Source organism: Chanodichthys erythropterus, chromosome 15 (assembly GCF_024489055.1).
Source record: "Chanodichthys erythropterus isolate Z2021 chromosome 15, ASM2448905v1, whole genome shotgun sequence".
Taxonomy (NCBI): Eukaryota; Metazoa; Chordata; class Actinopteri; order Cypriniformes; family Xenocyprididae; genus Chanodichthys; species Chanodichthys erythropterus.
Genome location: NC_090235.1, coordinates 37,509,251 through 37,524,715, shown reverse-complemented (window position 1 = coordinate 37,524,715; position 15,465 = coordinate 37,509,251). Strand labels below are relative to the sequence as shown.

The 15,465-nt window shown below is 36.0% G+C and overlaps 1 protein-coding gene across 5 annotated transcripts; it reads left to right on the top strand.

The window, feature by feature from the left end:
• Positions 1 to 778: 778 nt before the first annotated feature.
• Positions 779 to 14,470, top strand: LOC137037092 (uncharacterized). 5 transcript variants are annotated; one of them, XR_010897248.1, is made up of 5 exons: positions 779 to 4,000; positions 9,187 to 9,422; positions 9,500 to 9,684; positions 11,012 to 11,206; positions 12,238 to 14,470. XR_010897248.1 is itself a non-coding variant. In XM_067410881.1 (5 exons), the coding sequence occupies exons 2-5, from the start codon at positions 7,443 to 7,445 to the stop codon at positions 12,539 to 12,541; spliced, it is 807 nt and encodes a 268-aa protein (XP_067266982.1). In that variant the 5' UTR covers positions 6,456 to 6,465; positions 7,345 to 7,442; the 3' UTR covers positions 12,542 to 14,470. The 5 variants fall into 5 exon arrangements, 4 of the variants coding, with proteins under 4 accessions (XP_067266984.1, XP_067266981.1, XP_067266983.1 ...); XM_067410881.1 differs by lacking the exons at positions 779 to 4,000; positions 11,012 to 11,206 and adding exons at positions 6,456 to 6,465; positions 7,345 to 7,524; XM_067410883.1 differs by lacking the exon at positions 12,238 to 14,470 and having other exon boundaries at positions 11,012 to 11,648.
• The last annotated feature ends 995 nt before the right edge of the window (positions 14,471 to 15,465 follow it).

The following is a 15,465-nucleotide window of genomic DNA, read 5'->3' as shown; positions in this document are numbered from 1 at the left end:
TTGTGAATTTCTAAAATATTTCTAACATTTCTAAAACTGATACTGTGCTTTTGTAGGCTACTCTATAGAAATGTTTTGATTCCAACAAATACTGACAACAGAACAGAATGGATAAATCAGAGAAGAATGTCTATGAAGTAAATGTGTCGAATTATTAGAATGTTAAACAAATTAAATATTTACGCCTATGTAGCGAGTGGTATGGTCAGAAAGGGAAACAGTCACTACCCTTTTAAACAAGGAATATATTAGTACTTGTAAATTAATCCACAACAGAAGTCACACAGCAACGTAGTTTTAAGAAGAGAAGGGCCTAGACGTAAATACTATATACAAAACTTTATTTCAACAATCAAACACTGATTTAAAAATCACTAAAAGACTGTAAGAACCCTACTACAAACATGAAGCAGAGAAAACATAGAAAAGGAGACAGAGACTAACCAATGGCAGAAAAACGTTTGGAAGGAGGTCTGGAAATTTGAGTCTTGAAAAGTATGGAATTTTGAAATGGAAAATGTGTAGGAACCCTGACTACTAGACCAGTGGTTCCCAAACCTGTCCTGGAGGACCCCCAGCCCTGCACATTTTGCATGTCTCCCTATTTCTGACACACCCATTTCAGGTCTTGCTGTGTCTACTAATGAGCACATGAGTTGAATCAGGTGTGATAGATGAGGGAGACATACAAAATGTGCAGGGCTGGGGGTCCTCCAGGACAGGTTTGGGAACCAATGTACTAGACTAAACTAGTATTACTTTGTGTTCTCTCTATACTGTTACAAGTACAGCTATAATCACGCAGACATTATAAATGACAACTATTTATGACAGCACAAATTATATGGATGAAAAGACTGTGAATCGCTGACAAAATTATTGATATAGACACGGTAAGTGGTGCGTGAAAATAAACGTGAAACGGCCTGTTGCTATACAACACGAACGTGCATGAAACTTTAAGCTGTTGAAGAAATAAAACCATTAGACGCATCATTAAACATCATGCATGTTTTGCTTCCATTTTACTTGACGTCATTAATGCAACATGAAGCAATTGCATAAAACGGCACATTATTTATTCTTGTGCACGCACTAAAACACAGACAGTTCCGTTCATTGGTGGAAAAATATGAACGTGCAGAACTGCTTGTGTTTCCGTGTGTGCGGATGAAATAATCATCCGTAACATTCCTCTGCCGATTGTCTCTGTGCGCTTCAACTCTCAATGCACCACAACTCCTGACAAAAACACAATTAAATGATTTGACGGTCTTGCAGTAAGCTGCAGATTTATATGTGATGCATAAATTAAAATGATTTACTTTTCATGCAGTAAACATTTCTGGATTTATTTGACATTTTAACTTTTTTTTCTTCTACTAAATACTGAGCAAAGGGTCTGAATACTTAGGACCATGTTGATATTTCAGTCAGGGTTTAGCTTCAGCAGTTACAGTGTTTTCAAGTCATGTCAGAAAGGATATTTAAAATGCACATGAACATCAGCACAACTCAATTATGAGTTTAGGTAACTCTGGATTTTCTTAAGAGTTTCCAAGTTAAGTATCTGACAGTGATAAAACTTGTCAGAGGCAATGAATGCAGAGTCTGCCCTAGTGAAAAACCCTTACCAAAATGTATTTAAAATAGGCCTACATTCATTTCACACTAACTTAAAACCCATTAGTCAGCATTTGAAGTGGATCAAAAAAGTTAATCAAAGTTGTCCTTAGAAGAAGGTTTTAGGACAACTTTGATGAAGGGTTTTGATCCACTTCAAATGTTGACTATTCTTCTTTGCTGAGTTCTTCTTTATGCACAATGCATATTTCTAAATATTAAGCCTAAAATGTGTTTAATATTACTATTAGTAAGGATAGTATGATCACTGTATAATTTGAATGCAAGATACATACTTGTACTAAAGTATACTTGCAATAGTTCCACTTTAGCATAATAAAATATACTCAAAAAAAGGATTCAGGCCCTTCATAGATATGACACATTTAAATTTCATTCACTTTACTTAAACATATCTAATTAGGAGTAATACGTATTTGGGTCATTCTACAGAAACGTCCACTTTTCTGTCCCTAGACTTTACAGAAATATTACACTTGAAAAACACTTTAGGATTACAATTTTTTATATATATTTTAATATGAAACAATATGATATTTGAACAATTAAACCTTCTTGAGCCATCAATGTGGCAATATTTGTTTTTTAATTAATTATAAAAATTCCAATCGCCACAGAAGTGCTCGTCCCCACAGTCATGTACAGAGAGAAAGTGCTTTATTTTGAGCTCAGAAACGGGTTTTTCTACCATTTCAAATACAATAATGTATACATAACTATCAAATATATCATGTAAATGACATAAAAAAAACAAAAAAACAAAAAACAAATGCCAAATAAATATTATAAAATATATAATGAATGTAGTGGTCCCCTGGTGTTGTCACTGGTGTTACCTTTAACAAAAATCTCTTATTTTGAAATAATCACACTGATGACATCACTTGACTTCCTTCTTCCTATTTCCTGAAGATCCATGAAGAAAGGCCAATGAAAACTCCACTATCTCTTTTCAATTATCAGAAATTTTAATTAGAAAATCATAATTTCATATGAAGCTTTTAGTTGAAGTCACTGGTGTGACCTACGTTATTGCTAGGTAATTAAAAAAAACTAGAGTACAAATGGATTAAATTACTTGATTTAGTGAATGTATCATGATTGACAACATGTGTATTGATACCTTGCAGCAGCCATTTTGTAAAATGCATTTTTCATTAAAAATGTCACTGGTGTTACTGTCACTGGTGTTACCTTTTTATGAAAATGTCACTGGTGTTACCCATTTATAGATAAACTTTATTTAAAGCTATTCATTTAGTTATTTTGCATAAAATAGCACTAAGATTACATGATTATAACTTTTCTTTCTCATTGTTAATCCTCCTTTGGTTAGAAATGGCTAAATTAAGGATATATGGCTAAATTCAGTGCAGCGCCTTTACGGACAGCATATTTTACAGACAGTTTTAAAATGTTTTTTTTTTATGATCTTTTACTGACTGCTTTCACTAAGTGTCAATGATAGTCTTTTATTGTAAACCAAATGTAAAAATTTAGTCCAATCTACTTAATTATAGTTGAAAAATTAAGGATCATTGGTCCTATGTATAGGTCAGTGGTGATTCGTGTCACTGGTTTTACTGTTTTTTTGTTTGTCACATTAAATAAAATGTGTCATATGTGACATAATAATTTTACATCCAATGAATTCTGCTAAACTCAATTAAGATTTAAAGGATTGCATCATTACTTTTTTATAACTCTTTTTCAAATATTTTCATTGTTATAGCAAACACGTGGTTGCGCAATTGAATTATCATCATTCAATCACACTTTTAACTAACCTGATTAAAATAAATAACACATAATCTCCTTATTTTTTGCATTATCATTATTATTCTGTAACTCTGACTGCATGTTCTGAAAAAAATTGAAAAATAATATTTCATAAAAACATTTGAAAATGCCAGAGAAGTAAGGTAACACCAGTGACAAAAAAGGGGACATGCAGTCTTTAAATAAATGTACAAAAAAAAAAAAAAAAAAAATCGTTAAGCTGTCATTTGTGTATTCATAAAGTCTAAGTGTAATATAATAATGTTGTCTAAGTTTAAATGTAAAAAAAAAAAAATACATTTTAAGACATTTTGTCATACCAAAAGTGGACGTTTCTGTAGAATGACCCATTTATATTTAATGAGTCTAACATAAAATATTTAAATAGTTTAATCTATGAAATTTATTTAAATTTTACCAACTAAATTTAATTTGATTTGGGAAATGGGAGTGCCTTCTGCGCATGCGCGAGACACGCTCAGACAACGCACTCGTGTGACCGCCGGCGCCATTTTCTCAAGCTGGTGGAAGGAGCGACCGTCTCGGCTGATTCTCTGCTTTTGGATCTTCGTTGCTGGTAAGTACTAGATGTTTTGTGTTTAAAAATTGATCTCAATGCCAAGGAATGTGTATATTATAATATTGAGTGAAATATGTTGGGTGAAATACGGTGTTAACCCTCATGTGGTGTTCGGGTCAATTTGACCCGGAGAAGATTTTCTTTTTCCCGAAAATACTAGTTAATGTTATCGCTTTGGAGTGAAACTTAGTGACTTTGTTCCCAAAGGGTATAACTAAATCTCAGTTTTTTTTTGGAAATTTTCTTACTTTTTTTGAGGGGGTTTTGTTACCTTGTTACACTCGTGGTGTTCCCGGTAAAAAAATGACCGGCCTATAAAAAATAGCTTATAAATCACTCATTATACCATATTTTCACCCAATCTTGGATTCAATCTTTTTGTCAACTTGTTCTCTTTCAATTAGGACTGGTTTTATATTTCTGTTTGCATCTGATTAATCGTGGGCCTCATTTATCTGAGAGTAGGCATGGTCAAAAATGGTCACAATGGCCGACCATTGAAAGTGAATGGGAGAGACTGAAAATAACAGAACAATTTAGTTTTCAGGAGCATGTTCATTATTTTCATGTACACATATGAGCATATGTGCTTGCAAACATCGAGCCCTTGGACCTGTCCATGTATCGATACTTTTATACACACGCTACCCAGACACACACACGTTAAAACACACAAACTTTTTTATACACACACTTTAGTATTACATAATATTTTATAAACTTTAGTATTACACGCATTCTTTTCCACAGAGAGAAATTTGATCCTACCCTAACCTGCATCTAATATACATTTATCCATCTGACATTACCACACACACACACACACACACAAACACAAACTGGCCGTGACTGCAGTGACCCGGCTTCAAAAGAATCTTTCTTTCATGTTCCTGTTTCATCACAGCTTCCAGACAAAATATTATAACATTTTGTTTTGGAACTGTGAGGTTCTCACACAGAACTAGACAATATTTACAAATATACATCATGCGATACCACAGGCATATATAAATGCCTCACAGCACCTTGCTTGTCATTCATTTGAAGCCGGGTCACTGCAGTCACGGCCAGTTTGTGTGTGTGCGTGTGTGTGTGTAGGTGTGTGTGTGTGTGTGTTGTAATGTCAGATGGATAAATGTATATTAGATGCAGGTTAGGGTAGGATCAAATTTCTCTCTGTGGAAAAGAATGTGTGTAATACTCAAAGTTTGTGTGTTTTAACGTGTGTGTGTCTGGGTAGCGTGTGTATAAATGTATCGATACATGCACAGGTCCAAGGGCTCGATGTTTGCAAGCACATATGTTCATATGTGTACATGAAAATAATGAACATGCTCATGAAAACTAAATTGTTCTGTTATTTTCAGTCTCTCCCATTCACTTTCAATGGTCGATGCAAACAGAAATATAAAACCAGTCCTAATTGAAAGAGAACAAGTTGACAAAAAGATTGAATCCAAGATTGGGTGAAAATATGATATAATGAGTGATTTATAAGCAATTTTTTATGGGCCGGTCATTTTTGACCGGGAACACCACAAGTGTGACTATGTGCCATATTTTTTACAAAATAAAAGTTTCAAAACAAAATTCCTGGTGAAACATTAGAGTAGACTAGTGTGATCAACAATACCAATTTTCTTCAGATTTTATTTAATATTTCCAAAATTATTCAAAAATTTAAAAAAAATTACTCGAAAAATGAGATGCCTACTCTCAGATAAATGAGGCCCACGATTAATCAGATGCAAACAGAAATATAAAACCAGTCCTAATTGAAAGAGAACATGTTGACAAAAAGATTGAATCCAAGATTGGGTGAAAATATGGTATAATGATTGATTTATAAGCTTTTTTTTATGGGCCGGTCATTTTTGATCGGGAACACCACGAGTGTTATAGGGTTTTGAACACCACATGAGGGTTAAAATAATTAATTGAGGTGAATTGTTTTAACAACTGGATAAAAACGCACCTTCGCTTAAATTCAGACTCATGTAATGTGCAAAATAGCACTGTCAGTGAGCGAGACCAGTGTAAAGGCCAGAACACACCAAGCCGACGCCGACGAATTAGTGGCGACGAAAACAAATTTTGGGGTTGGCTCACGTCGGCAGCGTCAGTGTCCAAAGTTCCCCTGCCACTCCAAACCGACGCTAAACAGCCGACGGCCAAGCAGCCGACGGCCAAGCAGCACGTCAGTTCTGCGCCTGCGTGAGATGAAATGCCTTTCCGAAACAGCAGGCGGCAGTAGCTGAGCAGCCAATCAGAATGATCAGATGGCCCGACGGACCGACGAGCTCCAACCATAGACTGTAAAAAAAGATGGATGACGCGACGCCGCTTCCTTCCATTGTAATGAACTGAAGGTAAAACGGACGATGATGGGCGTTGACATGTTGGAACCTGGGCATGCGCAGAAAGACTCGTCAGTGAAACCAGGAGGCGGAGGCGGAGTCGAGGTATCAAACTTCCTCCCAGATGTCTGCGTCACCAAGATCAGATCACCTATTTGTTTTATTATCTATTGTTTATTATATTTTTCTTTTCCTCCTCCCTTTTTCATTTGGCTTAAACGATGCTAATTACATCTGGCAATAAGGAATTTACATTTATTTGAAGTTTATTAATGCACATTGTTCAGTTTTAAACTAAATTACTCATAACTAGGTCAAAACAACATATCGTAATTGATGTATTTTAAATGAGTAAATTATACACAAATTAAAATTATACTTGTAAAAAAATATTCTGTTTCTAGAGCAATAATATTTTTGAAACCTCGGTAAAGTTGAACTAACTCTACAGCAGATCGATTGCTCTTTAATTAACTAGAGTAGGATTAGTTTTGTCCTGATAATTATTATTTTATACCCATAAAGATAATTAGTAACTGCCAGATTATGATCACCTGCTTTTTCCGTCATGGCTAACATTAGCCGTGTTATCTTGGCTAATAACATTTAGCTTATAAAGCCCACATTTAACGTGACCGAAAAAAACTCAGTGATCCGTCAGATCTGTAGGTCGGTTAGGACAGTTTACTGCTGAACAACAACTTTTGTCAGTGAGAAATAACACAGAAATCGAAAAATAAGTTATTTATTAATCTTCAATCTCCCCTCAAAGCTCCGACAGTCCTCAGAGAAGCTGTCAATCAACTGTAAATCGTGACGACACGCCCCGTTTCTATAGCACCAAATTGCTTGCAAAAATCACACTGATCACAAAAATGAACTATTGAATATATATCAGCATGATAACAACTACCTTAAATGACCAAAACCATCTTTCGGAAAATGTTATTGTATGTGTAATTAATTTTTTGTTATTTTGACAAGTGCCATTCGTTTGCATTGAGAGGGTGGGTTTATGACTTGTACTGCATCCAGCCACCAGGGGGCGATCAAAGAGCCCGCGGCTTCACTTTTCAGGACGTATGAGACACACCCGGCTCCAACGCCGATTCAACATTTCGAATCGGCCGAAAAAAGGCAGACGAGGACAAACTTCAGCCGACGGTGAGGAACACACTGAGAAAACTTAGTCGGCCGACCGTCGGCTTGGTGTGTTCCTGCCTTAACGCCTGTTTCACACATAATCCGTCTGCAGTGCGTGTGCGGTCCGTATGCAGTGCGTATGTGTTGCTGAAGCAGGAAGCTGTGGCAAGCCGTTTTGACTTTTATTCACATCTCAGGATATGAATTCTTGATATCAACAATTCAGTTCTTGATATCAGGAATTACATTTCCACTAGTAACAATGTTACTTCTTGATATCAACAATTCAGTTGTTGATATCAGGAATTACATTTCCACTAGTATCAATGTTCATTCTTGATATCAACTTTTGAATTTCCACTAGTAAAAACTAGAATTTTTGATATCTGTAATTGTATTTTCACTAGTGAAATGTCGCCATAGGCTGCCATTCAAATTCAATTGTTGATATCAAGAATTGAGTTCTTACTAGTTGAAATCCCAATTTCACATATCAGAAATGCAGTTTCTACTAGTAAAAATACAAATTTTTGATATCAATAATTACATTGCTACTAGTAAAATGCGAATTGTTGATATCAAGAATTCAATTGTCACTAGTTGAAATGTCAGTTCTTGATATCAACAATTGAATTGCTACTAGTAAAAATGTTCATTTTTGATATCTGAAAATGTATTTCTGATATCAACATAATTTCAGATATGTAAAATGGCTTTCTTACTAGTAACAATCACATTCATGATATCTGAAACTAACATTGTTACTAGTGACAATCAAATTATTGATATCAAAAATTAACATTGTTACTAGTAGGAATTCAATTGTTGATATCAAGAATAGACATTTGCACTAGTAACAAAGTAATTAATGATATCAAAAATTTGCATTTTTACTAGTAAGAATTTATTTATGATATGTGAAATTGGAATTTCAACTAGTAAGAACTCAATTCTTGATATCTGTAATGGTTTTGTCGCCCTTTTAACATTTAAAAACATGAATTGTTGATATCAACAATTCAAATCTTGATATCAGAAATGCAATTTTCACTAGTGGAAATGCTGATTGTTGATATCAGGAATTACGCTTCTTGATATCAACAATGACGTCATCACTCGCAGAAATACATTTATGATATCAAAAATGAAATCACAACTAGTAAAAAAACATACTACTTGTTATCTGTAACTTAATTCTTACATGTTAAAATTTAATTTTCACTAGTAAAAATTCTTATTGCAGATATCATGAATTCTGTTTAGGATATGTGCATAATAATGAATTCCTTTTAGGATATGTGCATAGTAATGACGACTGCTTGTTAATATTCAAATAAGAGCGTGATGTTTTTACGTGCTCAGAACTGCAAACAATGGCAGAGGTATTGAGGCAAATTGAAAGGCAATTTTTTGCAAATTTCCATTATTTCCAGTTAATGTATCATTAATTCCAATGAAAATATTCTTTGAAAATCCCCTGAATTTTGCCGCCCTACATAATTAAAACATAATTACTGAACCTGATTGCAAAACAAGCCCTAAAATTAATAAAGAACTACAGATATTTTGTATTTAATTATATTTAATATTTTGTACATTTGATATTGGACACGCACTGTTATGCCCATGCGACCATAGCAGTTGTCTGTTAATTGTTGTTTTGTTGTTTTCCTTTTGTCTTAGGAGTACGTGGAAGACCTTCGATTAATGTTTCAAAGCAGCAAATTGAGTTTCTAATGAAACAGGGACACACCATTAAGCAGATGGCCAAGATTCTGGGCTGCTCCCCTTCATTTCTTTATAGGAAAACTAAACTGCTTGGAATTCCTATACGAAAACTGCAAACACAAGTGACTGAGGAAGAGCTCATTCAGCATGTCAGAAGACTTCACAGTCTCTATCCCAACACAGGAAGTGAGGTGTGTTCAGCAAGGAAAATTTAAATCATTATTCTGCATCCTGTCAAAAAAATGTAATGTGTTTTTATTATTCTTAGATCATGAGGGGACTGCTACGTGGAGAAGGGCTGTTTGTCCAGCGGTGGAGGGTCCAAGAAGCCCTCACCCAAATCGATCCAACTGCGACTGCACGCAGGTGGAGTAGTTCTATTGCACGAAGAGTCTACCATGTTCCTCATCCAAACAGTTTATGGCACATAGATGGAAATATGCGGTTTATAAGGTAATATGTTATTCACTCAACCCTACACCCTGAATTGTGGGGTCATTCCACTCCTTGTAATACTTATGTCATACCCATGTTATTATACACATTTGTGTCCTGATATGTCACAAAAACAAGCACCCCCACACGCAAACACACAGTGTAGTGTGTGTTTGTGTGTGCGTGTGGGGGTGGGGGTGCTTGTCCAGTACCCTTAAGACACACAGGTTAGGGGTACTGGACATATGAAATTGCCCATAATAGTGAGAGCGTGTGAGAGTGTCTTGTTTGCGGCAGGTATTAAAATGTGTTTTTGTCAATTTTGTCACAGGTGGATGATAAAAAATAAAGGTGTAAATGGGGTCTAAAAAGTTTTGAGCTTGTCCACTTTTGACCACTTACAGAGCTAGTGAAAAATGTATTCGGCTGAATTGCTTCCATAGTAAACTCTCATGTGATCAAATGTGTTCGAACAGCCAAAAGCTAGCCAAAAGAGATTTAAACTTTGTCAGCTGAAGACCCAAGTTTGGTTTGAAGAGGAAAAAAGCACAATGTTCTATCACCATTCCTGATTTCTAACACACACTCACAGCGTTCGGTGTGATCTTGCGGATGTCAGAGCAGAAACGAAAGCTGATGCTCTCTGTATGTTTTTCCATTGTCTCCTTTATGCCGTCATTCATATGTAAATTGAAATATTGAAAATATTGAAAGATCTGAAAAAAACATACATTTACCTGCCCTTAGACCCTTCCCTCGAAGAAATCAGGACAGAAATGGTCAGAAGTGGACAAAAGAGACAGACAAAACACCAGGTGTAAATGGGTATATGTCTCACATATCTAATACTTGTGATCCAATCAACCAAAACACACCTTAACACCAGGTGTAAACAGGGCACTAGTGCTGGGGTTGCATCAGGAAATACTTCTGCCATTAAACCTCAAATAAGCCTTATTCAGACTGTCAGTCCAAGCCCAATTTTTATGCATATCTAATTTGAATCCGTCAATATTTAGCAAGTGTGAACGGCAAAAAAATGCCATGAAATGTCATTTTTTTGAAACCACGTTAGAGCTATGCAAAAATGTGGTTTGAAATCCTATTCAAATTGCATTTCTGGAAATCAGTTTCAGTCTGACCTCTCTAATTAGATTTTGCGTGGTTTAGATTATTTCTCATGCTACATAAAATGTGAATGTGATGAAGTTCAGAGTGAAGAAGGAAGAGAAAGGGTCAGCTTACTGAGGCTTGTGCTTTTTATTATGTCTACAAATGATATACAAATAATAATATACAAATCTAACTAAACTTCTGATCAAATTGACGACAATCTCTCTTTCAGCATTATCACAGTCCACGACAGCAGTCACAACACGAGTCCTTAGTCAGTCTCTCTGTCAGCTTCCTGCAAAAACAAGGTTGTGTTGTTGCTAAATTCAGGTTGAACAGAAAAGTGCTTTGAAACCGGCAGAGATGACAACACAGTATAAAGCCACTCATACCAGCCTGCGATGTTTCTGCCACTGCCTCAGAAGAAGTAGGCTAGTCCAGCGTGGCAGAGGGGGGTTAAATCTGGAATCACAATAAGTGTATTGTTGTTATTGCCAAAACATTTGGTAACTAAACAGAATTTCATTAAGTTTAGTTACAACATGTTACAAGGTTTACATTATGGATAGGCTACTTTTTTTTTTTTTTTTTTTTTTGTGCTTGACACATGTCATGATTTCAATTCATAAGCTTGCGATTTGATTCCGATTCTAATTCAATATTGATTCAGTTGGATAAATATCAGGTACAGTAGCTACATGTTAATTTTTCTCAAGGAAAAGAAATTCTCAACTAATCCTGTACACATAAATGGAGTCTTTTAGCTGATATTATTAAATGATTATTAAGGATTATTAAAGTATAATTTAAGTCCAACTTTTCCTGATAATTTACTCACCCCCATGTTATCGAAGATTGTCTTTCTTTCTTCAGTCGAAAAGAAATGAAGGTTTTTCATGAAAACATTCCAGGATTTTTCTCCTTATAGTGGACTTCACTGGACTCCAAATAGTTAAAGGTCAATGGTTGAAGGCGTAAGACATACAGCACAAGCTTTTGAAGAATACGGAAATGCATTTATTTTCTGAAGCCCTTACAAAGGCGATCATTTGTTTACAAAGCATATACATTTCCATTTTTCCCATTTTTGCCGATCATTTCTCTAGATAAGACTCTTATTCCTCGTCTGGTATCGTTTAAAGCCCTTTGAAGCTGCACTGAAACTGACCTTTTGACCTTCAACCATTTGGAGGCCATTGAAGTCCACTATAAGGAGAAAAATTCTGGAATGTTTTCATGAAAAACCTTCATTTCTTTTCGACTGAAGAAAGAAAGAAAGACATGAACATCTTGGATAACATGGGGGTGAGTAAATTATCAGGAAAAGTTTATTTGAAAGTGAACTAATCCTTTAAAGGTTTCAACTAGCTACTAGTGCTATTTAAGATATTATGGATGCACTTTTTTTTTTTTTTATTAATTAACCTTGTGTTGGTTGTATGCTTTATTTTGTACAAGGTGGGGTTTTGTTGTACATGGAGCCATTGATGGGAAATCTCGCCTTATAACCTACCTGAGCTGCAACACAAATAACCGTGCCTCCACTGTGCTGACCCAGTTTGTGAAGGCAACATGTCTTTATGGCCTTCCTTCTCGAGTGCGATCTGACCATGGGGGAGAAAATTCACAAATTGCCCTCTTCATGAATCTTGTTCAAGGGGTGGAACGGAGGAGTCACATAACAGGAGAATCTGTTCACAATCAGCGCATAGAGCGTCTTTGGAGAGATGTTTTCCTGCATGTGCTTCAGTACTTTTACTAAGTGCTACATAGACAACTTCCCTGTAACTGATGATGGCGAAGATCATTTTCCAGCTGTAGTTGTGGAGCAACCCAGAATCAATCTGAGCCATCAGCAGCAGCAAAGCATTATACAGGCAATTGAGACCATCTCAGATGCTACTGATAAGTATCAGACATGCTGCAGAGAAATTGCAAATGCATTACAAGATGGCTGAGACACATAATTTTGATAGGGATTTTTTTTTGCCTTAGACTAATAAGCCCATACTCCTCATAAATGTCATACTTTGAACTTTTTGTAGAATATAAGTTGGAAGGCAACCATACATGCATTTGTTTGTAGTTTAAATATCACCTTATACATTGCTTCAGAAGAATGTTCATGTATTCTGGATGCTTAAGGAATATTCCCCCTCCAAATTCTATTAAATGCCTTAAGGTAAATCCCACACTGTTTGATTCATGCTCTGAAAAAGTGTTTTCAGCAGTATTAGTAGGCTCTAATGCAGTGTTTCTCAAACTTTTTTTCTGCCATTCCCCACTTTAGAGTTAGGGAAGGGTTCTAAGCCCCACCTATCCCCAATCGCCCCAATAAAATGGTAATAAACTAGTCTAAAATGTATTTAATTCACATCACATTTTTAAAATATTACTTCAAATAAAAGCATTAAAAACTTTCAAATAGATAAAATAAAAGTGCAATTATATTATGACTTTGTATGAAAAGACTGTTCAATACGAGGCCGCAACAGTCTTACGGCCTCATGACGAACATCCGGTTTGAAATGTTACGGCTCAGTTGTTTCCGGTTATATATATTTTCAATGCACAGTTATCACATAGCTAACTAAACTCCTCTTAAAATGAGAGTCCTCAGGATGATTTTAAATTACAGACATATTCAGAGACAGGAGAAGAGATATTCTTATGATTACAGTGTACAGACCTTCCCAAACTCAACGGAACTAAGTTTATCACTACGCTGCACTGTGAGATGCGATGAATAAGATCAGAATGAACATCATCCCTGCACCCCAATGTCCATACTATCCATCCTAAATAGTATGTGAGATTAAAATAAGTGTGTCCCAAAGCATAGTTGCCTATGTTGAAAAGAGTATGCCAAAAGTCCCCGGATGGTCTATTCCGGTATATTTTCGAAGTGTGGTAGTGGTTTTGTAGGCAAAACCCGGAAGTCTGTTAGCATTTTAGGACTTAGGGTTCCATCGCCCTAAAGTCTATGGGTTTTTTGAATGGGTTTTTGCTAAATCGCCTGAAATAAGGTCTGTGATTAACAAAGCCTCTAAATATTTTCACGTTTTGATCTATGACATAAAACACACCAGTTATACCCCACTTGTGATTTTTTAAACCTTTACTGTGTCTTAAAAACGTTGGTTGCTAACAAAGTGCTCAAAGGGACTACTTTAGACGTCATCATGACAAACAGGACATTTGGACAGCATTTCTCATGAAAATGTGGTTAAGTATTCATACACAGCACAGATTATAATCTTCGAACATGTTTATAAATAAAGTTGTTTTCTAAATAAAGTTTGAGGAAGCTTGGTGGTGGGTGATGTTGATCCGCGACCATGGTGTGCTGTAGTACGTTTATAGCCTACTATTAGCTTTTTATATTTAACTTTATTTAGGCTTCAAAATGCATAAATGTTGTTTTAACTTGTAAAGATTATCTTGATAGACAAAACGTGTAAGTGTCATAACCCTTTATTAAACACAAAGCTTATTATCTGCAATTTTCCAAAAGTCCATGGGGAAAATTAATAGGATTTCGATCGAGGGAACCCATGCGCCCCTAACTTCAGTTTTGGCATACAAGAACACGTCTTCCCTATTGCCCACAACCCATTGCGCGTTGGACGAGGATTCAGTTCAGAACTACAAACACAAGTAAAAAAGTGTTAAAAAAAAACGTCTCTGGTTACGAGTGTAACCCTTGTTCCCTGAGTAAGGGAACGATGTAACAATCAGCCAAATTGGTTGAGTCACAAGATTTAAAATGGGGTCAGATTTTACTGTTTGAGTTTGCTAGTGGTTAAAAGAATGAGACATAAAACAGTGATACGTTTAAATAAGAATTGTGTATTTACAATATTCACAGGTACTTTAAAACAACACCATAAAACCAGGAAAACTCAGTCTGTTAAAAGCATACAGTCCCAAGTACCATACCCTAAAACAGTCCAAGAATCCTAGTGTGCTGATAAAGTCCCAATGTGAGTGTCCACCGGTGTATATACAAATATCCACAGTAGTGATAATCCAAAAGGTTGTGGCTGGAGAGGTAAGTCCACAAAATGAAAACTCTGCAATCCAGGTGAGTTGTTGACTATTAGTGAGTCCTTGTTTGTTTGCCATGCTGCTCTCTTTATACAGATGTTTTTCCTGCTTCCTGTAGTTTCCTACAGACTGAGTTTTCCTGGTTTTATGGTGTTGTTTTAAAGTACCTGTGAATATTGTAAATACACAATTCTTATTTAAACTTATCACTGTTTTATGTCTCATTCTTTTAACCACTAGCAAACTCACACAGTAAAATCTGACCCCATTTTAAATCTTGTGACTCAACCAATTTGGCTGATTGTTACAACGAGACGCTACGTCGGATGACGTGATGGGAACCCTCTGTATTTTGTGTTTGTGAAGCACCTCTGTATCCAACCAATGAAAAGACGTGACGTCAGAGACGGGTGACGTCACGGATCAGGAAGCTATAAAGCACACCTGAACACAAAGCATGCCAGCTTCTGTAAAATGTCTGAAGCAAGCGCACCAGGTATGCAGGAGATACGGCCACGTGACGTAGCGTCTCGTTCCCTTACTCAGGGAACAAGGGTTACACTCGTAACCCGAGACGTTCCCTTTCGTGGGAACTATCGACGCTACGTCGGATGACGTGATGGGAACGCAATCCCAACT

Coding starts and splice junctions, on each gene's coding strand:
- LOC137037092 (XM_067410880.1), top strand. CDS start 3,868: ATGGGAGTGCCTTCTGCGCATGCGCGAGACACGCTCAGACAACGCACT. Junction 4,001..9,186: donor CTTTTGGATCTTCGTTGCTG/GTAAGTACTAGA, acceptor CTTTTGTCTTAG/GAGTACGTGGAAGACCTTCG. Junction 9,685..12,237: donor GGAAATATGCGGTTTATAAG/GTAATATGTTAT, acceptor ATTTTGTACAAG/GTGGGGTTTTGTTGTACATG.